At 39.6% G+C, this 26,536-nt stretch overlaps 1 protein-coding gene and 2 long non-coding RNA genes across 9 annotated transcripts in view; 1 reads left to right on the forward strand and 2 right to left on the reverse strand.

Moving 5' to 3' along the window:
- Positions 1-29: 29 nt before the first annotated feature.
- LOC111253950 (uncharacterized) lies at positions 30-5,673 on the reverse strand. The gene is made up of 3 exons (XR_002674875.2): positions 4,682-5,673; positions 2,905-3,130; positions 30-2,292 (listed from the first exon to the last, which is right to left on the reverse strand). It is a non-coding gene; the product is annotated as an uncharacterized LOC111253950 (long non-coding RNA).
- An 8,760-nt stretch (positions 5,674-14,433) lies between these two features.
- LOC147754592 (uncharacterized) lies at positions 14,434-25,920 on the forward strand. The gene is made up of 5 exons (XR_015316996.1): positions 14,434-15,587; positions 15,780-15,903; positions 21,077-21,180; positions 24,884-25,358; positions 25,783-25,920. It is a non-coding gene; the product is annotated as an uncharacterized LOC147754592 (long non-coding RNA).
- The window catches only part of LOC111254558 (aminopeptidase NAALADL1-like), a 36,388-nt gene continuing 33,548 nt past the window's right edge, over positions 23,697-26,536 (reverse strand). For 5 of the 7 annotated variants that reach the window (XM_086974772.1, XM_086974771.1, XM_022815514.2 and 2 more), the window contains one exon: positions 23,697-26,498. In XM_086974772.1, coding sequence (XP_086830898.1) covers positions 26,255-26,498 — 244 coding nt within the window. In that variant the 3' untranslated portion in view covers positions 23,697-26,254. The remainder of the gene's footprint in view (positions 26,499-26,536) is intronic. The other 2 variants (XR_015316994.1, XM_086974773.1) reach the window with 2 other exon arrangements.

A 26,536-nucleotide genomic window follows, 5' to 3' on the forward strand; every position in this document is an offset into this window, starting at 1 on the left:
CAACGCTGAATTCAACCTTACGCCTGTAGCTTTTTGATTTTAGGTTTTTAAAGTATAAATATAATCGTAGGTGACGCCTGCCGTTCTGCCCGATCTATACGATAGAAATGGCCACTGGCTCGGATTTTTGGCTAGCGCCATACCTTGAATGAAGATTGGTAGTCTCCTTTCAAGGATATTTTAAAGCAATCTTGAACGGCAAAGAGATTTAGGCGCGAAGACCCAGCGTCTTTTAGGACCAAGTTTGTGAACTGATGCAGTGCAACTATCTAACGTAATGCTTCGTCGCGTTGGTGGGTTTTTTTTGTGCGCAAACCTTGCGCTATACATTTACTCGATGTAAATGGCTACACTTTTATATTGCTATCGAAATAACTTAAGAGAATATTTGAAAGGACAAAAGTTCGTGTGATGATCACCCTTTTGCCGCTTCTATCAAAACGAATAAATCGAATAATGAATGATGAGTGCTTCGTAGATGCAGATGGGGGTGCGCTAGGCGAAATACCTTGCGTGTTCTATTGGTTAATGGAGATAAACGTTACAACATTGTAACAGTTGATCAGTGCGGCAGACCTGACCATCTAAATACATACATGCGTAGCACGTGATCACAGCTTTGTGCTTTCTATCAATTATTCGTGTACTCATAACAACAGGTATAATGTTTAATGATAGTACGAAAAATTATCGTTATGTATTTATCGGCACACGCGTTTCATATTCCTGATTTCATTTTGGGCTGAAAATAATGTAAATTTTACATCAGTATAATATTATAGATTGGATTGACGATCAGGCTGCCCATTTCATAGCTATCAGCATACTGAAACTGACGTTGCTCTTTCAGTATATATAAACACTGTGACAAATTAATTGTTTGACGCGATAATGACGGGTAATATTTGTCTTTAACAAATGATGGATCTTAAAATTTTTGTTTTTATCCAAGTTCGATTACTAGTGAATTTAAAACTAAATACTCGCTTTAGTCCAAATTCAGTTCCGGTTTCCATACCTATCTTTAAGGGAAAATCGAAATCGGTGTGACCATTTAAGTGGATGAAGTTTTTTTTCCCCACTGCCTTTCTGTAACTTTATTTTACATTGACGTTGTCCCATACTGGAATATGCAAGAAAAGTCTACTTAATTTCCTAAGATTTCCTGTGATAATCCGTGCGATCTGACGTGCATGATTCTTTGATTTACGCTGATCAAATATTATGTTGATGACCTGACTGTTTACCGTGACATGATCTGTATATTTTAGAGCATTTATTTCCACCTCCTTTCAAGTCCTAACGTAATACTATTATATTACATAATACGCAAAATATGTATTTCTTCGATTTAAATACTCGTTGTGCTGTCAGGAGATAAGTTTCCAATTTGGAAAGCTAGCTCGCGATGTATAATTCACGTATCGAAACCTTCAAAGGTCAGCTAACAGACTCGTCAAGCGGCGAGTGTCAGACTCCGATGGGTGTGAACGTGTCCGTGTAGCTAGCGAATATATTTTCGGGCTCGTCTACAAACCATGTTGGAGCTTCCTGCAGCATCGCTTTCGCATGTGATATGCATAATTGAGATAGATAGTAATACGCCTATAAATAAACGGTAAAAACCATCCCGTCCGGTCCAAAGTCCGACGACGGCGTGTCGCCATGGGTAAGATCCTAAGGACTCTGGCCACGACTAACCAACGATGTTGTTTTACCTTCTACAGTTTTATTTTTGGATATCCAAAAAGGATTTTGCATCGATTAACACTATCCTTATATGTGATGAGACCATAGCACAGCACGCGAAAACAACAGTTGAAAACACTGTATAAACGCCCGTCATGATTATGCAATCATTAGAACCGTCTCAACGACGAGAAGACCACTACCGTCTAGATATCCTTACTTTCGGTTATAATCTACAACATAAATGCAAACGTATAGTTTTCAAATACAGAAATCGTGTAAATAGCAATATTTATGCTATGCAACTATAAAGTAGGTTAAACAAGCAATGGTCAATATTTCTTGATGTTTCCTGGTGAGAATTCTAAAAGATAAATACCTGTGAACCAATTGATGGGTCAAATAAATAAAGGTTTCAGTAGAATTCTTCTTCTTCTTCTCAAAAGGACAATTTATGGTTTTCTTTTGTTTCTTTATCGATCGTCGTTTTTCAATACAATATAGCGTTCAAGTTCCAAAAAAAATGTTCGTTTGTACCTTGTTGAGGCGACAGTGTGCTGCCGGTGCAGCATTGTCCGGTGGCAAAGTTCTGACTGTGCTTTACTGGGAAAAAAGAATGCGCGTTAAATTATCATTGTGTGCAAAATAGCAAACGTTACTTGAGTGATTATTTGCTATGAGTATAGATTTGTTTATTTAGCTATTTATGGATCGTGCTAGTCGTGTACGACGATTAACGGTGGGCGAATAAATTTGCTACTTGGATTGTGATACTAATTTCCTTTCAAACAAAGCTAGGAGAGAGACAAAAGAAAAACGGGACGGAACTGACACGTATGTTCGACGGATTTGTTTACATTAATGAATTGCTCGTTACGGAGGCATATTCTGATTGTTATTGTTCAAAACGGACGGTTAGACTACGAATGTCGTAGACTTTACACTATATTGTAAACGAAAGGAAGGACGAGTATAGCATAGGGTATACGGAATAAAATACGGCCATAAAAATTAACGTGTATTACTTATTCCGTTAAATAGAAATCCGGCAAAGACACAGGTGCTGATGTATGGCGTAAGTTACGTCATATACAAGTGAACTGGCGACAGGGCCGCTGGTCAGTGATCAGGGAAACAATATAATCGATATGCCCTTAAGTTCAGATTCGTGTTTCAAATAATAACCGGTCTAATGACCAAACTATGTAAACTTACCAGTGCTCTTATGTATAACACATGTTTCCTACGTGCCTTGCAATGGATTTCCGTCTGCAATTGCCATCTCACATCCAGCTGCTTAAGGCTTCGTAAAAGTTGCTACATTCCCGCACGAGTATATAATTTTTTGTACGCTGTTGGATGACCTTCCAATGAAATAGCCCTTGATCTACACTGCAGACCTTTAGCTCAGTTATTTCGACCTGCAAAATTAGTTGAATAGCTAAACCAAAACAAAGTGAAGATGTAAATTCATACTTCTCCAGCTTTTTATTTCTGTTTGTCTGTTAAAAGAATTGCTCGGGCGACTTCACTAATCTGCTTTTGATTCGAAATACCACAAACACACTCATTGGGTTGGATGACTATAGATGCTTGCTGCAGCTAACTTGGCAGTAGCGTGGCTATCGTTAAGTACGATGGTGCAGACCACCTATCAAAAAATAAATACTATTAAAACACTAAAAAACTATTTAAAAAAAAAAAAACATGTTGCAGTTGAAAGGAAAGCGAGATAAAATCAGAAGTGCTAATATCTATATCATTTTTCACATTCATATTATTAAATTTGTTGCATTTCTAGCCCCCCAAAAACTACTGTTTGTCTATAAAAAAAAAAAAGCCGAAGTATGTACTTCATCCATTGGCTTGTATAGTTGAAACTAATGTTTCGAGTAATTTCTCGTCTTGCTTATTCGAATTTAAAATATCAGCAGGGTCTAATAATATACGAAATACGGGATCACTGTCCATGTACGAGTTATGCCCATCGAAGAAAGTACGATTTCGATTGCCTAATTCGTTGCCAATTGTGCAGTAAATATCCTACGGAGAGACTTTTTTGAGGTTGGAAGCATAAATACTGTATTTAGCGTGAACTGTTTAGTGTAGTGCATACGAAGCGCTATTCGAGGGTCTCGATATCTGTATAACCACTTACACGTTGGGCGCCCGTGCTATACTCTGCCAAGACCTTTTTCCACCTGTGAATTACCTTTGGGTTCAACTAGACGCCTTTTTTCTCTATACGCCACCTATGATCTCTTACAGACTATTTGGTGTTCAACAGTTCTATCGAAGCTCCACCCGTCGGCCAGCAATAGCCGAATTTAACCTAATTTCCGTTATACAAATATATGTGACGACCTGTCTGCGCTGCCGCCGCTGACAGCACTCAACTAGCTACAAGTAATAGGCCAAGTCCCGAGAGGAATCTCAGTGCCTTCCCCACAATGAGCTCAGCCGTGAAAGGATCAGTGGAACGATCTGCTGGACGCATTCCCCTTTTCACCACAATCACAAATAACAGTTTGGAAACTAAGAGTTCCTTGTTCATACATTCTGTATGTTCCAACGAAGTCACACATATGCACACGGGTACAAGCAAAGCTGGCGAACAACAGACATATATATATATCAGCTACAGCCCCATAGCTCCCCACATTCCATGTTATGGGCGTTGCACATTCTACTAGTATGGCCGAAAACCCGCGGTGCACTTTTATCTTTGAACAAGAAAGGAATGATATTTCCGATAATAACTATCAGCTCAAGCTTGCCCGGCAGTTGGTTGGCTCCTAGGCAGCCAAATATCTATTTCGACCGCAATGCCGCATGCATGCTTCTACTATACATATACGTATTGGATGTACGTATGTTTGTTTTGCGGTTCAATGGCAACCATGGACCTAACAAAAAAAAAACGCGTGTCTACATACAGCAGAGTAGTATAAAACGTACTACTAATCGTCTCAGTAAAAGTAATGATACCTACCTTGTTTGTTGGGATTTGTAATTCCTCGCTCCGTACGCAAGTTATGCAAAGACCTCCAGGTTGGCACTGCCGGCTTTTATACAGCGGCTGAGGTTTTGTTTGAACTTCTGCTTTGTAGTAAGATGCATTGGGTTCGAATGGACAACTCATAACATCGCCCTAATACGGAGCCGTGTGCATGACAGTCCATCAATTTAACACGACGATGTACTCAATAACTCGGCAGGCACCATACGGCGCATTTTAAAGCAAAAGCTGTACCTTTCTGTAAAGCACACCGGACGCAAATAACCTTGCTCTTACCAAGACCGAGCAATCTGCCCCCACCACGTAAGACAACAAAATTATGTTGTTTTTAAGCCAGTTCATTTTGACGCGTGGCAATAACACCAAATTGCCACCAAAAGTGACACCAAGGTGGAGGATTAAATGACGGATAATCCGAATCAAACAACCGCGCTGCCCCAAAACACCGTACGTGTGAAGTGATTGATGAGACTGCTGCTGATTCGAAATTATGCATCGAGCGGATCAAGTTGTCCTCCTAAGCGGTCTTTAGAAGTACGTTGTTTTCGCGCTGTAGTGTCAATTAAAACTTGGGCTAGCGTGAGAATAAATACACGCATGTATATTCACCGGATTCGAAGAAAAATTCTATTAGGAGTGAGTTGCGATGGTCTTGTTTCATTCCTTTCTAATCTTGGCCAGCGAATTGTTGCTTGTAAATATCAATGAGTCTTTGGTTTCTATCGTCTCTCGAAGCCGTACTTCAGGAGGTCTGTTAGATCCGTGCGCTCTGAGCGTTGAAGGTGCCACAGTTCAATCGCCAAGTCGTAGCATTTGCAAACATAGCTCGAATGGCAGCATTTTCTTCTCGAACGTATAGTGGTGCTGCTTTACATCTCAGCTTTGCGGAGGCGATTTCTTTGATTCAGGTACTTTATAGTACTAGAATGCGCGGAAGGACAGCTTCATAAACCAGCAAAGGGTGCTTTTGTATTCAGCATTCTATGGCTGCCAAAAAAGTCGGCCTACGCGTTTTTGCTGGCTTGTTAGCGCTTTGTCTTGAGAATCATATTGATTTTGAAATAGCCGCATGTATTCATTGACTGGTTTTAATACGTTGTAATCCTTTTAGGAATTTTTTCTGTTTAATGACCGAGCGTATTGTATTGGGGTTTCTTCCATTTAGGAGAAACCGCTTCGTATGACTTAACACTACAACAGGAAGTTTTTTACTCATTTCTTAGTTTGTGTCTGAAATCTGTACACAATGCATGGGTCGTCGGCGCACCCTATGTCGTACCCTAATCGGCGATGTCATGCCTAACTGGAGTACGCCGAAAATCAATAGAACATACTTTAAAAAAAGTTGATAATTTTTTAGGTAATTCTTTCCCATCGAGTTATGATAGAATAACCTGCAGTGTTGTCCCGAAAATCCCTGTTATTTCAAGCTTTATTTGGAGCTCGCTTTCTTGCAATTGTACCAGATGCAAACAAAAAGTCCAAGAAAGCAATTACTGGAATTTTATTTCATGGTCCTTTTTAAAGTTCTTCGAGTTTATAAAGTTAGGCAGCTGCTCAGTACTGCTTCCAGTAGTGCCCCAGCCCTTTCTTATTACTCCGATAGAATTATGCATTGGTTTTAAGTTAATTGTTCTATTATCAGACATTTAATAACACAGCTAATGATAGTTAGAAGTGGGACGGGTTTTCACTGCGAAAGATCTCTAGAACTCCTGATTTCGGATATCGAAATCACTGCAGCTAAGCTATATGTTCGTGTAGAAAACGAGTTTTACTAGGGGGTTGACGCTCGTGTGAACAGGTATGTATTAGGGTTATTGGCGTCAACTTATATTGTTCAAACGTCTCTTCATTTTTCCAACTCTTGATAAACTTTTTCACTCTTCCTATGTTTGAGGCAGCATAGAAGCCATTGTTTTTGATAATAATTTGCCCTCGCTACTTGGCCAAGCTTCTTTCTGCTTCAAAGAGGAAATCGTTGGCCTTGTCTGCCACACAGTTTGTCTTTTTTGTTTTCCTCCTAATTCTGTATTTAAGACACGCTACGTTCGTTTAGGTAATTTTTTTTCACCTATATATACATCCTTATTTATTATTAATGTATATATTTCCTTATATATACATTTTCCAACTTACGTACAGATTTCGTAGCTCGATACCATGTTTATCTATCCTATGCAGATAATCGATGCAACCTACTTTTGTCCATATAAACTCCGGAACACTTGTAAAGATGTAGAGTTTTAATGATTTGCCTGACCTCATTTAATTAGTCAGTGTTTTAGCTACGCTTTTGCAATGTTCAAAGTTGTTTACCAATATCTGTGTCGCCTTTTAAGACGAGCTGCCATATAAAACTATTCGGTTTCTATTAAATAAAAGGTGAACCGCTTATAGCACGACCTATTTAATATTTGGTTTCTGCTCCCCATTCTGATCCCCCACGAACGTCTTTACTAGACCTATTTCTCATTAATTGTTTGATGCCCTAATTGAGATGACTGTTGACTTGATTGAGAGCTAGATATATGGCTAGCTGATGACATAGTTCCATACTTCACATTTTGTTTACACAACATTTTAATATAAACTACCCTCAGTTCCGATCGACATTTTTTGGTAATATTCTCACAACTATCTTTTCGAATTATCTCGTTGTTTGTTCAGAATGAATACATCAATCGCAGAGAAAAAAAAAATATAGAAATGTTAAAAAGCAAGCAGGTCTATTATGCCATTTTTCAACTGGTCATCCTAATGAGCTGTTGTTTGTTGAGTGGTATGGGTTAATGGCACGGCTCTCGCATCATCTGTTTTCACATTCTCACAGGTCACCGGCCTTTATTTCGGTAGTCTGCTTCTTTAGGTAGCTTCTTTCTCGTTATCTGTGTGTTTTCTGTAGACCTGTGCTTAGACGTTTGCTTCTGTTTTTCCTGCTAATGCCACCCATACGAATGAGCTTATCCAGGTCTCAAAATACATGCGCTTAGCTGATAGCTTCTTTTTTCATTTCAATGTTCAGTGTAAACTTTCGATTCAAACTTTGCTGTATAGCGTCATTTAGTCGTTGGCTTAGTCTGTGGACAACTATAACTTTGTGTCGTATTATAACTCTATTTTGGCTTGCCTTGTTGTTCAGTTATCTCTGCTTGAACTTGGAACATCAAACAGCAGGTCATTGTAACATACGAGTGTCGTTACTGGCTATGCAATAAGGCGTATCTTCATTCTACTCACTTAACTCTCTAAAGCCATGTTTTTTACTTCTAGTGTTTCTAGCTTGTACTGCTTTTTTTTGTTGGCCACTCTGTCTAATGATTGTTTGAGATCTGACAACAGAACCTGTAATAATCACTTAAGCATATGTGCGCTATTCTGCGTTCAACTTTGAGATATTCTGCCATGGCCAACCTGTACAACAGTTCCCCACAAAAGTTCCCCTAATCTGCTGGATCTTAGCTTTCGAATAGGAACTCGTTAGAGAGCTGTCATCATACGTGACAGAAGCAGCTGACCCTGATGAAAGAACACAGCAGTGCAAGGAAGCTGCATTTTTTTGTATAACATGTTCCGGAAAATGAGTATCCTTATTTTTTCTTATATGAGCACAGCTGTTCTGCACTGTATATTACAGGCGATGGTAAAAGTATCTATATAATCAAAAGCAAATAGTAGGCTACCATCAGGCTAAAATGGTTTTCGTTTCTCCTCTTGCCATTAACGTATCAGAACAGTAACTAGGTCTAGATAGTGATGGGTCCTATAGGGGCTAAGTACTGTAGTTAATGTTATGATGCCACATTATTGTTAGCTTGGTTACATAAGGTGTTTAGAGTGTTCCTTCTTTATGTGCCGTGTGTCTGTGTGTGTGTGTGTGTGTGTGCGTATTCTTGTGTAAGCTCATCCATCCTATTTCGCACCTACCCAACTTCTCCTCCAAAAAAAAACAAACAAACAACTTTGATAGTATCAGGCAGACCCATTCCACAATCCCAGTAACAGCCAGTTAGAAACAGCTTGATCCCCTACCGAAAATAAGGCTTACCTCGAAACCACCCGGCCCGTGGCTACGCTGGTTAACCGGTCCTTTTGATTAAATAGTATAAGTTGTCCTGGTGGGCGTTCCAAAGTGCGCGCGGTGGAAATAAGCAGCGAATAAATTTTTCGTACTCTTCTCGATGGAACGTACTTTCGAGACAGAGACAGATAAATATTAGAACTCAAGAATGGTAGCCGAAGCATTGAATATACCCCAACTATAAAGTGAGTAGCCATGGCAATGTATTGATGGAAAAAAAAAAACTACATTAACACATTTAGAACAGAAAAAGTAATATTTTTTTGGCTCCGGTTGCCACCAGCAGAGTTGTTAGTTTCACTATACAGTTTGTATGTACTTTAATATCCTGAAAGCAAATATATTTCCAGTCTTAAATATACGCTACGCCAGTGTGCTAATGTGAAACGTATTTACGCTAGAGGGTGACTAAAGAGGTTAAGCTTAGCCCTTTCGGCCACCATTTCAACACGCCATTAACTATAGTAACAATACAAAACTGTATCGAACGTTAATATGTATTTACTTTCATGAAAATCTAAGGTGCGCTTCCTTTGAAAATCAAGATATGACAAGATGACATCTGTGTAGTTGACAAAAGGGGTAGAAAAATCCTTCCGATGACTATACGATTACGATGCTTCAATTTTCTGTCATCGAATCATCGTACACATTCGTTTAATTTCTGTTTTTTGCTCGTCAGTCACTTGAGTCGTGCACTAAATAATAACATGTTTATTATTATTCCCACCTCGGGATTACACCGTTAAAGCGAAGACTGAGGCTCTCAGCTGCCTGCATTTTATCATTGACCATATTTGAAGTTCTTTTGTTTATAATCTCTCAAATGAAGGGCTTTGTAAAGGAGCTGGCAACTTTGGCTATAACTACTGCAATAGGTTAGCAGTTGCGTACAATGATATACAATTTTCTTTTTATATCTGTTGTTTTTTTACGTTTCACTGTTTAGCTCAGAAAATATTCCCACCATAGATACATTTCTATAAGCAGGCTCTGCTTTATTAGTTTATTTAATTTATGTTGTTGATAAAAGTAGTATCCTACTCAGTCAACCATGCGTTGGGTCAAAGTTACCCAGTACTTATTTAAATTTCTAGTATAGTTCGACAGGACTAAAACGAGAACTATAAATATAAGCAACAGGTTGAAATCTGCTTTTGGAGATATATGTAGAAATACAGGTACTATTGCACAGATAAGAGTATGCATATGGCATCTCTCCTGGCGGATTGCCGCGGGCTGCATGGGAAAAAGCGTATATTTAGTTCCACTGCTAGCTTTTTACGTTTTAGGCCCTACGTTTTAGGCAACATATTCTACATCTCTGGAGAATACTAGAAGCTAGGACAATTTCCTACTTCTCCATCTAGCGCCTTACGCCTGTATAAAGCCTACTGATAAGAACGCCCTTCATCTCCCAACCGCAGTGTATATGATTTGCCCGGGCTTTTTTAATATGTAGCACCGAGCAAGTCTTTCAGTTGGGATGCTTTCAAAGTGATACTTTGGGGGGCCATTGCTTATGTCCTTTTGAAGCGCATCCTGTTTCTACTGTAGAAGATCAAACTGGCAGCACAACAGTTACAACTAAGCCTGAGCAACACGGTGTTCGATTCTGACGTCGTTTCATTCGTAAAAGTTATCTGGAGGAAGACAGCAACGGTCACAGCAGAATGCAAGGTTCAGACGTGTTCGTAACCTGTGGCAGGGTAACGTAGTGCGAAACAATGAAAAAAAAACGACTGGTCCCTAAGGACTGGCAAAAGAGTAACGTTGAACTGGCAACAGTTACACAGTACATATGGCAAAACGCTTTCCGGAAAAAACTACACTATGGTGGATCAACATTGACGTGCACAGGAGGACGACAGCATGAACAATAGATAGCGTTCACCAGCCACTGTTGCGTGTGCGCGATTTTAATATTACCACTTATTTGTCTTCTTTATAATATCCTTCATCGCTTACACCAGCGTTACGCCAATGTCGCAGCTTTATATTAAACACTTGAGCATTGACGCTTCTCACAAGTCACAAGACATATAATCACAGAAGCATATAACAATATACAACATAAAATTGTTCTAAATATATATAATAATTTTTTTACGAAGAACTCAACTCAATCCAGGCTTTTCTTAAGGCCATACGAGCAAGCAGTTATTAGATACGTTTTAACGCCTACTTACCGCCTTTAATTGACGAACCAGCCAAAAATATTCATTACGCGAGTCATATACAAAACGCGGCGTATATGGATGGATCCACTTTGCCAAGGAGAAAGGTCGTTGCTTGACGCGAGTCTCGTGTCCGTATGATAGGTCTATGGAGCAGACAACACAAGAGTATCTCCTATATAGAATAGCACTCGCAAAGATTATATGGCCGCGGGCGCTATGGACACGTGAAATCACTTTGGGATGGTCTTCTCTCTTTTCATTAGGATGCTCATTATTATTCTGGAAGCTGCTACCGGAAGTGGTGACACCTTTATTTACTGTGTACTTTAGCTCCGCTCGGTCACATATAGATACGTACTCTCAGCCCTCACTGTCCATCTAGCTTATATTTTGGGTTAGCATCTCGTTGTTCGATTTACGTAATACTATTGTACGCTAGCAGCTGCTTACTTTGTAATTTCGGTTACGACGCAAAGACTAAATTTCCGTGAACGATTTGCCTGAAGTGCGTCCAAAACGATGGAACTGATCTAAAAGTGATTTCAGAGAAGAAAAAAATAAAATAAAAGGTCACACGAAGACATCAAGCTTCAATTGGTACAGTCACAAACAATCTACAGAAAGGTGTAGTAGGAGGTAGCCAGCGATGACAAACTTCCTTCGAATCTTGGCGATGTACCGTATATCGTACATAAAAGGGCTAGAAAAAATACTCATCGAGTTGAACTTCTCGAAGCAAGCAAATGCTTCGGCCGTATATAGCCATTTGATTATGATGGCTGGTCGAAGAGTTTTGAAATAAAAAGCTTACAAAGCTTTACGATGCTACACGACAGCATCAGGTTTGATTTCACAAATCCAATATTGATTCGTAAAGGTCATGACCATATCACAAATGGATGGTATATCGGCAGTTTAGCATAATTCTTAAAACATACCATATTAAAATTGCCTTTGTTGCAATAATAAGAAACTCCGCGCCTCAAGTAAAGCTTCGTCTGTGCAGCGGTTTTCACTTCGACTAATTTGATATATAAAAAGTACTTACTATATTTCAAATCTGGTTTTTTAATGTCTCAATGAGCAACAATTGCTAAGGCTTGCTAAGAAACAATTTCGAATCTATTAGGAATAAGGAATGCTGGTCAAATACAACTGTGCGGTTAGTTGAGGCTAAAAATTCGAATTGTTCGAAATATTACCGAGTTCCTGCTAGGTCTCGAATCCGAGACAACTATGAAGGTTCATTTGGTGGCCGAGCCGCCTCACCACTAGGCAGTCAAAAAAAATCTGATTTCCTGTCAAGCTGTCAACGTCTCTATATTCTCGTATTTAAAAAATAGATATCCTTGAAGCCCGTTTCAAGCAGCTGCATTAATGCCTGCAGTCGAATTTTTACCGACCCTGGGCAGGATCGCCTACTTTCCTGATGTGGAACTCTATCTTGAGACAGTTTAATTTTTAGTTTTCCGTTCTTTGCCCTTTTTATTTTCGCTTGCCCGTCCGCTACTACTCGTTCGCTCAAAACTTCATCCATTTCATATTGCTTATGGCCGCTTATCGTCTACACCATCGGGGCCATAGAATTTCTAGAGAACTAAAAACAGAAGCTCGCCTGGTAATACGGAGCGTTGTTCTGCTAAGTGCACCACAGATGTTCTTATCGTTGAATTATTGTTGGCGTAGAACGCCTCAATCCCAGAGCAGTTCCTCACGCTTCTACCGGCGTCCACATCAAGCTTTCCAGAAAGAGCCTTTGAGGCCTGCAGATTTTATTACATTAGATTTTGCCCACCAGTGGCGTAAACGTGTTTGGCCTAAACCCTTTTGAGGTGTTTTCCTTCAATCTATGATGCTCTGAGACTCTTTACAACGCCTATCGAAAAACTGGACTGGACTTTTGCACTTTTTAGGTCAAGGTACCTGCGTTTCTATGGGGTACAAAGCTGTTAGTTCCGCGCGTAAACGGCAACATTAAAGTTATATTAATAGAGTTTCGAGCTTGTATATCGGATGGACGAAGAGCTGAAAGGCACTTAACTCATGTCCACTTGACGAGTATTGAATCTGCAACGTCCTATCGCAGGTCGATTAACGTCCTGAATTGCCTTACAAGTGCGATGTCCTGTTCAAATAGGATCCTAAAATAGCTATAAAGTCATCTTAGAGGCGAAAAGACCGCCTGATTTCCGGGGGCATCCAGGATTATCAAACGAAAGCCCATACGAAATGCAGTGCTTCTGAGTGGTTTTCAAAAGTCAACAGATTTAATTCATCACACAAGACAGCAATAGGAAAACATTTTAGAGAAAGATTTAAGTGTTTTTGGAAAGTGGCAATCTAGAGCAGTTCGATGTGGCAATCGTGCAGTATATTACATTTTTCAACAAATTCATGCTGCCTGTTATCAAGAAAGAAATCAATTTAGGACAAGCATGGACCTAAATGTTAAGGACATAACGGAATACCTGAAAAGAATATTAAGTAGCTTATCCAGCCAAGAAACATTTTTTTCGGGAAGTCACACTTTGAGGCAGAAATATATTTTGCCTTTACTCGTATTGAAATTCCGAGTCATTGAAGACGAAAAGCAAATTTCACGATCTCCTTCTCAAAGTGTCAAAGGTGATCTAAACCGCAGGTATTAATTGGAATATCATTGGTCATTTAGACCCCGATTTCCCTAAGGCCGGCGCAAAGTCCTATTCAGCTATGTTCGTACTTTTCTTGCGATGTCCGTGCAGGAGATATATGTCTGAATTGATTGCGGAATAACGGAAAACAATTGACAACACATTACTTTTTCCAAAATAACTGCTGGCATCCACCGATTAAGTCAGACCCTAATTTGCTTCGACAAATGACAGCCGTTCTTACTTGACTTTTGACCTCTTAAGCTATAAAAACAGTTTAGCTATTGCGGACTCTTCCCTAACTCTGGGAAAAAGCTGTTACTTTGTCCTTAACTATGCTGAATTGCTAAACATCTGAGAGTAGCCGCGTAAGTAATGGTCGTTGCTGTCACGAAGTAAATCATAGCACGCCAACTTGCTGATTCAATGACCCTCTCAAAACGAGTGTCATTTAGGATTGTATAAATCAGAACGAGTAAGTGTTGTAATCTATGTTTAAGGAACAGCGGCATTATTCCTTGCACCAAATCAAATATATTAGCGACGTATTTGGAAGATTTCAGCACATTTGTTAACTTAAGCGTACCTCATCATGTTCCATAAATCCGCGGGACACATGCGGGCGTATGGTTTTCGAAATCAGTTGTTCCTTACCTCAGCATCCGGTCTCGATCAAGTAGCCTAAGCTGACATAGTTCGGCCTTTGTAAAGCCCTTTTTTTTTATGTTAGTAACAGTTAAATAAGTAAAAGAAGAAATTTTACTTAACACTTGGATTTGATCCGCTTTCAGTACGGAAAATCTAAACTCTGCTGCTGCTGCTGCTGCAAGAGCCCTTTGCCAAAGTGCACACTCGCTTCTCCACTATAGTAAAATTCAAACATTAAAATAAACTTTGCGCTACAATTTTCAATGAGTTGGCATTGTAAGATACCTATCCCGTATAATCTGATAGGGTAATATGCTAGAGCAAATAGCTTCGTTGTGAAAGTCTGACATTTCCACTACTAAAAAAGAAATCGTTTATTGAAAAGCATCTTTGACTCCGTTTTACGAAATGTCGAACTTCGCTCTTAACCCACATTAAGCATACCCAACAATTCAGTCTCTTCCAAGGTATAATCATATGATTGACGCGTACGTGGCCTATTTTCATTTGATTATTGCCCGCATCACTTCATAAATGATGTTAAGCTACGCACTTGGTTACCAATGCCGATATGTGAGACACGAATGGACCCATCATAGTTTTTCCATTTTTTTTTTTTGTTGCTTCGCTACTTACTTAGTCACAATTTTCCCACTGAAAGTGCCCCAAATGAGCCTTTTATCCATATAAAGGTTTTTTGTTATTCTGCTTTCCCACGATGGATCGTGTCTCTTCCCGTGAGTCATAGCTAACGTATAACGATCCCTAGTTTCTCTACCGGCCGACGTTGCCGCGTTGGTCCAACAGGTTGTCAATAGACCCATTAATAGCGCGCTGCTTCAGGTTGCAATTTATCCGTTATCAGGCCACACAGGCAGACGGTAGCGTAGGTCGCCGTACGGACCAAAACCGTGGCGTGGGCCATCTTGTTACATCAGTTACTGGCTGTCCTATCCGCCGACCGGCTCGACGCGTTCTTTGCCACTTCACATTTACACAGTGTCTTTTAAGGAAAATCACATGCTAGCAATGGAGGATGGATGGACAGCAGGGCACGTGGCGACTGGGGCAAAATCGGCAAAGTGAGATAGGCTTAGCTTCATCTGAACCCATTTTGGTTTCGTCGCCACAACACAGCTGGTAAAAAAAGCCTGTCCCAACTCGAAGCATCATAGCACTGCGCCAACGTAACACGCTCGTTTCGTGTAGTTCGACATAGTGTATGATAATCGCACAGCGCACGCACGCAGCATCTCTCTCGTTAAGTGAACCTTGACGTTGTTCTTCATTGCACGTCCTACAATTACAAACAGAAAATACTGGATTTCAATATGAAGGTAAACGTCGATTAACAACTATTTACTGAGAACAGTCATGAAACATAAAATATAGCGATGTTGCTACGCTAGCGCAATAGATTTAAGGATTCCTATCGATCTTGGCTATAGTTCTTTATTCAGCTCTTGCATCCGAAGAAACTTAGAAAGCTAAGGAAAATATAATCTACGACGATATTTCTTCTATTTTAGTTACAGTAAGTTAAGCGGGAAGGCATCAGATTCTGCACCTGGAGATGCGATGAAAGACTCAACTTGATGAGAAACTCAAAACTTGTAGCGGGTTTTTTGAAACTAGTAATTTATACAACTTCAGGTAAACACTTTCGCTATAGTTTTCAGTGCAATCCCGGTCGTTTAGATTGCAAGGCATCTTTTCACTTTTGAAGTTTAGAGAGTTATTTTGTATAATAATAATAATAATAATGCTATCATTACTATTGGACGAATGTTGCTTTTTTTCATGAATCTCTCCAATAAATAAGCGGTAGGACCTTTCTTATTGCAGACAAGCACCCAGCAGAACGACGCAATCTAGAAAGCCCGCAGTTGCGGTAGCCGCATTTAAATACGATGCATTCGTACCAGAACAGGTCAACTTTTAATAGCTCTCACTATACTGATCGCTTGTTTTATATATCTGAAGCCGGAGATAGCCGGACGCCTCAATTCGATAGGATGGAAGGTAGGCCAACTAGGACATTGATGACGATGGGGCAGAGTTTTAAATCTGTCATTATTGCATATATGCATTCAGCAGACCACGTCAGCGAAGGTGGTTATGTTGAAACACTTAAAAGCCGCTTAACCTGGTCAGAGGGAGCGTATGAGTGTACGCTATATGAACCCAGGCAACGCTGTTTTCGATAAGTGGGCCCCGTCTATAATAATTATCACCAGAACTCCATTTAAACATACCCTTGAAAGACTTATGGGACCGAGAATACAAACGTGGGCACGGAGCTCGTGCAGTGGTAAGCCCACGTTAGAGTTATTAACATCATCTTGCCGTCCACTTGTCTGCACCGTTGTCTGAACGACCGAAAGCAGCCGAAAACGCTCGCGAGGGTGGACATTTATATAGTTTATAAAGGGATAGCAATAACAGCTGAGCAGACAGCATCGTAGCATGCGTTCTGAAGAGACTTCACGTACGAGATGGCACATCCAATAGACTCATAAGTTTGAGCGAAGGTGGAAATAGGTATATCAATAAATACTCGTCCGCAGAAGTATCAGACAGATACTAACGACTGAGGTGCGAAAGCCAAGCTGAATTGCATCAGATGGAGCACGTTCCACTTGAATACATGGACGTACATACACTCATGTTATATCTGGTCGATAGTTCCGCTCCGTCCCGTCAAACAGCTGCCAGAAAATGATTTTTTCCCTATGCGAAAAGATGGCTTATAGACTGAGCCGTTGTGGGTGCTGTACAGGCTGCAAATTTTCCCTTTGCGAAGCGTAAATGAATACTGAGTAAGTAGAATTTTTTCCACCGTTGACTTAAGTTGCGAGTTTACCTTCTCAGACTATTCATTCCGATACAACTGCAAACGTAGGATGGAACATGTAGTTTGACTCGTACGTTCTCTCCAGAAGCCAGAATAATCTTACCCGTTCAATGAAAGTCTATCGAGATGTTTTGTTCAATTAGAATTCAATTTACTCTTAAGGGATAATAATTAAAGCTATAACAATCTATAGCCGCTTATAGTTGTTCGTATATATATACAGATGTGGCAAAACAAAAAAAAAAACTGTGCAGAAGCGTTATCTTGTACTTTAACTACGTAAAATGAAATGAACGAATATGAGGGCATATCTATCTATCTATCTATCTATCTATCTATCTATCTAGACAATAGAGAATGTAAAATAAACCAGAGTTAAAATATAATATAGTTAATAAATGTTTATTGCGTTTGCTTATTATGAAATACTTAAACTTATCTATTAATTAAGTCGGCATCTTTTAGCTATTAAGTTCCTGCAGTTACTTTAGTATCAATGCAGTTATTTAATAAGCAATATTCAGCAAAGTAAATAGTATAGGTAATAAAGAAAAAATTATTTACTACGCGTCTATTATATTACTGTGTATCTACTATTATTACTACCAAATGATGCTTCATTAAAGTTATATAGCATGAGATATTTTATTAATAAAGAGGTATATCTTGATAGTCGTTTCGCAATTGCTATGAGAACTCCGCAAGAGCTTGATTCTTCTTAATCTGATTCTACAGGATGTGTCTGAGTTTCATTTCACATTAGTGTGCTTTATCCGTTACTCAAGATTTCCTTATCATTGCACTTAAGCGTATTTAAAACCGATATTAATGTACTCACACTGTAAACACTCTACCATTCGGTAATTTTTTGGAAAACATTTTTTTTCTAAGAAAATAGAGAAATATCAAAAGAGCCAATGTCATCTGTAGCAAAGTGTTTTTTTTTTTTGATTCACTTTGTATGCTCTTTTCCTCTAAGCGCGGATAAAAGCTGGCTCTAGAATTACTAGACTAGTTATACTGATTTGGTGGGTTCATACGTTAATTGCATCCGAAGATACTTCCATACATGGCTACGCTAAAACGGAATGTCTTAAAGATTACTTATGCTTCCTTTTGTACGTTTATCCGAATCTCTCTAAATCAGACCAGTTCAGGCAGATCACAAGTTCGACCAGTGATTTGTTTTTGCAAATCGAGAAGCTATACAATGCTGCAGTGCTCTTTGTCACTGCGAATCATGCTCAAAGTTTCGATATCTCTGATTACAGTTTTGACAAAAGCAGAAACCAGAAAAGCCGTGATAAGTCGATATTTTCTACCGAAAAGATGTTCTTTTCCATAATGTCCTGTTTGGGTGTAGGTCAAGGCACGCTGGTGTTCTCCAATAGCAGGTCGTTCGAACGGCCGCTACATGGCAACGCTGAAAGCTTCTCGGAATCAAAGGTTCGGGAACAGCCTGATAGAACGAACATCATAAATCATTCATTTATTTGGATACCTCATGTTATACCGAGGCAGCGAGTGGGGGGTTCACTTGCACTGAAAGCTAGCTACATTAAATGGCGGTTGTTTTGATACGCTTAGAAAAAAATAGTTACCAATAATAATAATAATAATAACAATAATACTAGTTAATTTCCACTCTGTATAGACTGAAATGCCGGCTGAAATTTAGTCTTTTGGATGCCTGCAGGTGACCTTACCGTCCTATATACCTGATGTTGAACGCTGGACCTCACCTATATGTTGCATTGAAATCTTATAATACTTTGAGTCCGCTTTTGACTTTCTCTCAATTTTTATTGGTTGCTTCCAAATCCTTTGAAAAGAAAACCCATTTTACAGTCACAGCAGACCCCGGATGTGTGCTCAGGCGTGACATTCACCGTTTGCCTAATAGTTTTACGTTTGAGCTATTGTGCATAATACTCGGATCGAAACTGAAGTAGCTCTGTGGTCGAAAAATCTGTAGAATTCAGTTCTCACGAACAGTAGATATACGCCCCATACAGGACTTACTAACGTGTATGTATACTAAGCTCTAACAAACAGACTTTGTAAAACGTCTACGAAAAACACTTTATTACGCCACAGCTCTCTTGGCACACAGGGGTTGCACACGTATATATGGGAAATTAAACTATAATATCTATTGGTATCGTCGAATATTGATGCGATAGGTTTGCATACCCATGTATTATAAGACTGTAGGACATTATACTCGAACAGAACGGTTCATACAACTGCCACACTTCTGAATCTTGATACTACGGGCCTGTGAGGAAGATAAGAACTACAACAGACCGAAAAGAAAATCCAATTTATGCGTTTTCGCAAAGTTTCTGCAAAATAGAACGCTTTTCAGGCCCTGTTATTATCATTACTAGAAACACTCTTTGGAAGGGACGGAGAGTGAATGAAAGCATACCTCTTTATTTTAAACGTCTGTAACATCGGCCACTGCTGGATTTGCCCGAGACACAAGAATAAATCGTCACGGTGATGGGTTTCCAGGTAGATTCATTAGGTGAAGCCGGGAGGGAACCATGAGCTTTCTTCTCGGACCCCTACCTCCGCAGAACGGCCCGAAAAACAGTCGACCTTCACAGAGAGGCTCATTCGTTTCTAAACAAGATGAGCTTACATGAACTATTATTGCATCTGCTTGTGTCGGACTGATCTGACAATACCGCTTGACCAATGAAAAGTATGTTTACTATGTTTCGATTAGAAGTTACAAACATTTTAGTGTAGTGTAAACTTTCTTCTGCTAAGAATATCCTCGGCACGGTCCGCATTTCGTGAAGCGTTTAAAAACCATCTTTTCTATTATTTAATTATTATCAGGTTTGATTATGTTTACGATATCTATTATCTCTGCGATATTACTATGTGATACAACTAGCTATCTATGGACGGCTCACGTGCTCTTCAAAATGAAAATTTGTGGATTTTGTGGAAATTTTGTGGAGGATCAAAGCATGCGTTGCATATTATCGCTCTTTGACGCAGAAGCGTCATATTTATTATTAGGACTATGAATGTGTTCAAGGACGAGATGAAAAAACCTCGATTACTTCATGCATAGCTTGTAGATGTTCGACAGCTGCAAATTCTCTATGACTCGACTTGAGGCAAAATTAACACCGTATTTTTCTTCGTGTCTTTCGCCTTTTGATTTAGCTCCTAAATAATAAGTCAATCTAAAAAATTATCCGTTATTCACAGCTTGGGTCCATCAGGCCGATAGATGTTGACCTGACTGGCACGTTTTTCCAAAGCAATAAAAGGACAGACAGTGAGTAGGCCCATTGAGGATGGCTTCACATATCTATATCTATTATAATTTGCATTAAAAACTAGTATATGTTGCGTAGACCTATCTCCTGCATTAAAAATAAGAGCAGGTATATTAATGGAATTGAGTGTTCTTTTCAGTTTTGGTTTTAAGCGACTATGAAGCGAACTATGAAATTAAATACACAATATCGTAAAGCAAAGATGTACATTTGCTTGAAAGGCAGACAATAACAAAAACGCTCAATCCGTCTCTGCAAGTTTTTACCGTAGCGGGATTTCTGGTAGACAAGTTCGCTGTGTTCGTGACGCAGTTCGGAGGTTTCCTTCCTACAGGCAACAGCTTCTATAGAAATTTTTTCATTCTACTAGGAGGAACGAAGGAAAACGTGGCCAGATGAACTCAACAGTTGTCTGTCAAGTAAACAAGACGCTCGAATTCTTTTATCTGAGGTACACCGGCGTTGGTGGGCGCAGCTTTTTCGTAGCAGTTATCTCGCAGAAGCTACGGCCATTTTAAAGCTAATCATTCGCAGATTCTATTGGTTTCAATCTCTCGATTCATATATGTAAATGAACAGCATGGGTAGAGCGCACCAGACGGTTGTAGGAGAATCAGCCAATTTTCGTAAACTCAGTATATTTTATTGATTACGCGGACTCTTCCTCCAGGCAATAACCCCTGAACCATGCACGGACGAAATGTTTTATGGACATCCTTTGCGAACACGTAAGACGGAGCAGCTAACAGGTTCAACGTGACCTGCAGTACGATGGTAAACTACTGTTTCATTGAATCATTCCATAAAATTGCCACATATTGAGTTCATCCTAGTCGCAGATTACTAACTACGGATCCATCGTTCTCCTAGGCGCACGCTCTTATAGATGCGAACGAACATAGTAATTCATCTATTCGAAGATAGAACACTGACCTAAAGAAATTTTTCTAGACAACAATGGGCCAATCCGCCAGTTTCCGTTGCCCAAAATTGAAGCATGCATCCACCCGTAGCAGTCGTTTCGTTGTCTGACAGGTAATAATTAAGACCAGAACAGTAACAAATAACTTCGGCACAAACTTAAGGAAGTTGGTAAATTGTGGATCTAACTTGGTCAACAGCAATTTATATTGCTCGGAAATGTCAGCCATATTTCAAAATGGGTTGAAAATCTTGCAAAACTGCACGTCGACAGTGTTACTTTTGCAGGGTATGAAACTGATCATTGATTGCTGCGAGAGATTTTTTCGTTTCCAATGTAAGCCGATTGTTTGCTTCATTTAATCAGTGGGAAATAGCTTCTTTAACTACGAATTAGTGATGCTAGTTGTTTCAGGTGAAAACTCTCATAGGAACTGTTTAAGCCTTCGAATTAAACTTCTGGGTCGTATACTTATTTTGGTAAAAACGTTGTAGTTCTATGTAGGGACTCACCTATGCAAGGCGAGTTGATACCAGATTGGGTGTCACAGAATTGTACGAAGTGCCAAATTACAAAAAGTTTATAAAAGTTCTGGTAAGGCAGATATAACGGCACATCTGAAAGGCAAGCAAACCTGCAAATCCACAGGCAGTATTCCGCACTTAATACATCTAAACATTCATAATAATAATAGAGCAATACCATGATACTTCTGTTTTATATGGTTTCGTAGCTGATGTGCTTAAGGTAACAAAAGGCTACCTTGCTTCGCTTACTCAGATGGGCTCATTTTTTTCATGTCGGGTCTATCCTCATCAAGCAAATCAGCTTTTCCCAGTGGTTTCAGAAACTGTTTACCCAACTTGAAGTGCTCGATTTTTTTTTCATGCAGATTACGTCTCGGTTATTGTATGACAAAAAGAAGTCTATGTGCCGTCAGGGAGGGACCTTTCTTTGCAAACAGAACGAAGTTTGCTCGTCTTCTATGTATGTCCAGCCAACCGCTAGATACAGCAGCGGTCTTATCATAACGGCTTACGATCAGCAAAATAGCGTAACCACTCCGGCTGCACGAAGCAACAACGACGCTACGGTGTCATGCAGAGCTTGAATTATGAGACGATATATGTATGTTATATTGGTAATGAAAGCCTCACAATAAATCTACCTACGAGACCTAACGCGCTATACTTATATATACATGTACATGGTGTCGTCTTTTCGTGATGTATGGACCTTTCCGATGGGACAACGTTTTGCTCAGATGAACAAGCCATCATTATCCTATTATCGACTTCCATCGAATTTTTTTTTTATAAAAATAACTATTCCAAGGTCCAGTGTATCGTTCGCTATACGGTCCGCCATCTATAATCTTCTTCTGTGAACGGGGAGTGAGTCCGCATAGAGGCGGTACCTAATGCAGGAACTGAAAATGTATGATAATCCAAACACCTCGATGTTCTGTTGAGTGTATTGCACTGAGACCCTTATGTTCCGTTTCGAATTTATTCCATCCAGGATTTAGGCGCTGGTCGAACGTTTGCTGCATGAGCCGGGCACGGAAAGCTAAAATGAGACCTTATTTGAGAAAAAGTGTTTGCAAAAAAATGCGGAGCGACAGCCCAAGTCACATAGTATTTCCTATACAATGACAGACGTTGTCGTTTTAATCTGCTGTTACGCATTCGACCAAGCGATTTCACTTACTGCAGCTTAAAATCGAAGAATGTAGAAATATGAATTGAAAGTATAGATAGCTACATATATAATTCCCCTTCTAGTACCTAGTATTGAGGATAATCCATAGAGAGGATATCTGGATTATCGGAGACGGCCTGTATCAAAATGGGTTGTTACGCTTAACAGTACGGCTCGTTTGAATAAATCTGTGAATACCTAAAACACTATTCACTACTGACCGGCAAATATTTTATCAGATTTCCATATGAAGATAACCATTTCGCAACCAGTTGTTAGATCTTTTACATTGCCTAGTAGCAAAAACGTTCATCCCGAAAGCGGTTGGTCTTCGTTTTATCGTTGTACATACACTCTGTCAGCAACTTTGTGTTCGTCCATAAATGTTGAGATGGTATCAGCAAGTCGAACATATAATTACAAAATGTTTATGCAATATATAAACAGTGACTCTATCCGATAGAGTTCAAGAAAGAAGATCGTAGAACGGCTTTTTTTCGCATAAGAAACGGTCACAGTCGTTCGCTGTTAGGGTTCCCGTTAATTATGATCTTATATATACGTTCTTTGTGTATCAATGATTTTCGTCTCAAAAACAAGAGACAAAATTACCGTTCAAAACTGCATTAAAAATAAATATTTTTACGTAAAATATTTACTCTGCGGCTTACTGAACGCTCATCATCGGCGGTTTATTATTTAGCAGATAATTATTTCGAATAGAAATAATAATAGGAATAATTAATAGTTTCCTACCATCTCTTAGACGATTCACTGTAATATTTTTGTGGGACTTGGTTCACTCTTCTGTAAGATGACAGGCTTCTTCTCATTATTATGTTAATATCCACTGTAGCAGTGACGGTCGTTTTTGTCAGCGTATTATACGTCCATGAAGACATCGATATTTGAATCTACGCATATCGTCCTTACTCGGCACGCCAAATACCTGTATTTGTTAGGACCTATATCCAGATTTTTATAGGACGCTTGTTAGAATTGCTACGACACAACAATTTTTTTACGCAGATCTCCCTGACGTTTTATTATCTGAACACGAATTTTGGCCAAGCTGTCATAACACAAGTTACCTGCAGGCCACGTATACCAACTTCAATTCCTTGTTGTATTTTTCAAATTGAATAGGTTTGTCTCTTTTCCGATTACTTCTGTTCTCTGTTAAGGTTTTTTCTATTCGACTTACATACATACATATATATATATATATATATATATTCTTTTTTTGTTTTTAGCGGGTTTTGATAACAATTTTAGGGGAGGGACGTTATTGCGTTGACTACCTTACTCTGCAAAGAGCAGATGTGGGTGAGCTGGCAAGGGACGATAAATTGCCATCCAGAAGTTACCTTTCATAAGCCGTTAGTTCGTTATTTCGACAAATTCGTTAATTACAATAAAAATCTCCAACCTGCAAATAGGTACTATTGCTAATCGGTCCCACGCTTTCGGAATCATTCACTAGGACCTTGTCGAAATTTTCTATCTTTACATCAGCAGACGATATGTTCAACTTCCCTTATATAATCGTTCGTTAGCGAATTGTGTTCTATACCTGGAAAGTATTTGTTTTATTATATAGCAAGTATCATGATCAATTTCAGTTTATACCGATTGCTAAAATGCTAGGGACATTGTTTTCTGCTCTATTGTTACATATAGTAAGGACTCATTATTCACAAGCTATATTATAACGTGTACGACGTTGTCCGAAAATGATTTACGCTTTATCGTATCAGACGTCACTGCTGAACTTGTGTTATTATAGATTAGTTAATTAATATTATTTTTGCTGTCTTCCCATTTATGTGTGCCGATCGGATTGGCTCAAAAAAGCTGCCATCGATTTCCAGTGCTGAGTCGACACTGCGTAGAGAAGCAGCCTTTTCTCGAAGCTGAGGTACTGCTTGTACGTTCTTTCCAGCTTCATACTTCGATGGATCCGTGTGCCGGCAGACGGCCCGGGTTGGGCGCTCCAGGCCCCCCCCCCCTTGCTCCATGAAGCAGCCATTCGCCTCCTCCTTTGTGGCTTCCGGTTCTTCCGGCTTTCCGGTTGAGAAGCGCACAGGTGTGGAGTCAACAATAACTGCACGAACGAACGCAACTGTACGTGTATCAACAGACGGATAACGCACTGTGAGAAAAGCATGTCATCAGAAATGGACGAGACATTTTTGCTGCGTACTTTCCCAAGCGGCACGTAAAAAGGGACATAGTGCACCATACGGCATTTCGCTTATTCGGGTTGATGTTATGAGCGCGTATATACGTAGCTCAACGGCAGACCTATGGATGTGTCTATTTGCTATGGGTAAGAGCATCAGTTTCGCACACCCATCAACAGTCCTAACGATCGACGTTGTTGGGTACATGATTCAATTTAGCATTTACAATTGAATATAGAACAAAGTTACCTATCTGTAGGACTAGAAACAGAAACAGACGTAACTACATATCCGGATACGTTACATAGGTAAGCTAAAAGAAACTGCATTATATTTTACTATTATTATTCACGTTATTATTTACTATTATTAAAAACGTTCAGAAATCTGACAACGCTAGAACGTAATTCAAGTTAAATGAATCGGCAACGAATGAAAGTTACAAACATTAACCATATCGATGTAGCAACAGTTCTAATTAATAATAAATATACAATGAACATCGATTCACTAAGTGCACACGATAGTAACTAACATACGTTGTGGAATTGTTTTTTTTTTTATTTGAAGAGGTTAAGAAATAGTGTGCAACGCAAATCGGATCTCATTGCAAACATGTTTATTTCCTGCGTAATAGCCCTCATCTGCTCAACCGCTCGTTCAAAACCTCAGCATTTTTCACCGTTACGCCAGAAGACTGCCGACGATCATCTTTACAGATCCACTAAGCAGGGCCGCATCGGCGACGCTGGACGTGACAAAAATCTTCGGAGGGAAAGCGTCGGTTGTTAGTTTTCTTTGTTAATTAATACCTCTGTAAGGACCATTTGTAAGTTCAGCGAACACCCGGTGATAAAAACAACTTTTTCATTATAATAATACTATATACTTGATACAGATCGACGTAAACAATCGTTGCGTTAGAGAAACGTGCCTAACGAATGGAGTGTGATCATCGCTAGTCATTCTTCTTGAACGCGCATACGTCGCACTGACGAAACAAAACAAATCGCAAACCCAACGAAGAAACCTTTTGCATCTCTTACAAAGAGCCATCAGTTCTGGGTTCTGTGTCTGTTTGAATGCTTTGTTCATCTCTGAGCAGGCTTCGTTGCAGGATTCCCGTGGCAGATCTCAGAGCATTAACCACCAACGACACGTTCTCCCGAACGAAATTGAGCGCGGGCCCGACAGGACGAACTCGGGCGGTTCGAATGGCGCGGCTTAGGTGCGGGAAGATGTTCGCCCTGGTCGTGTCATCCGCGTCTGGACCATACAGTAAGTGTCTGTAAGATGTCGAGCAATCGTATACTACTCTTGAACT

Source organism: Varroa destructor, unplaced genomic scaffold, assembly GCF_002443255.2.
Source record: "Varroa destructor unplaced genomic scaffold, Vdes_3.0 BEIS01000007.1, whole genome shotgun sequence".
Taxonomy (NCBI): Eukaryota; Metazoa; Arthropoda; class Arachnida; order Mesostigmata; family Varroidae; genus Varroa; species Varroa destructor.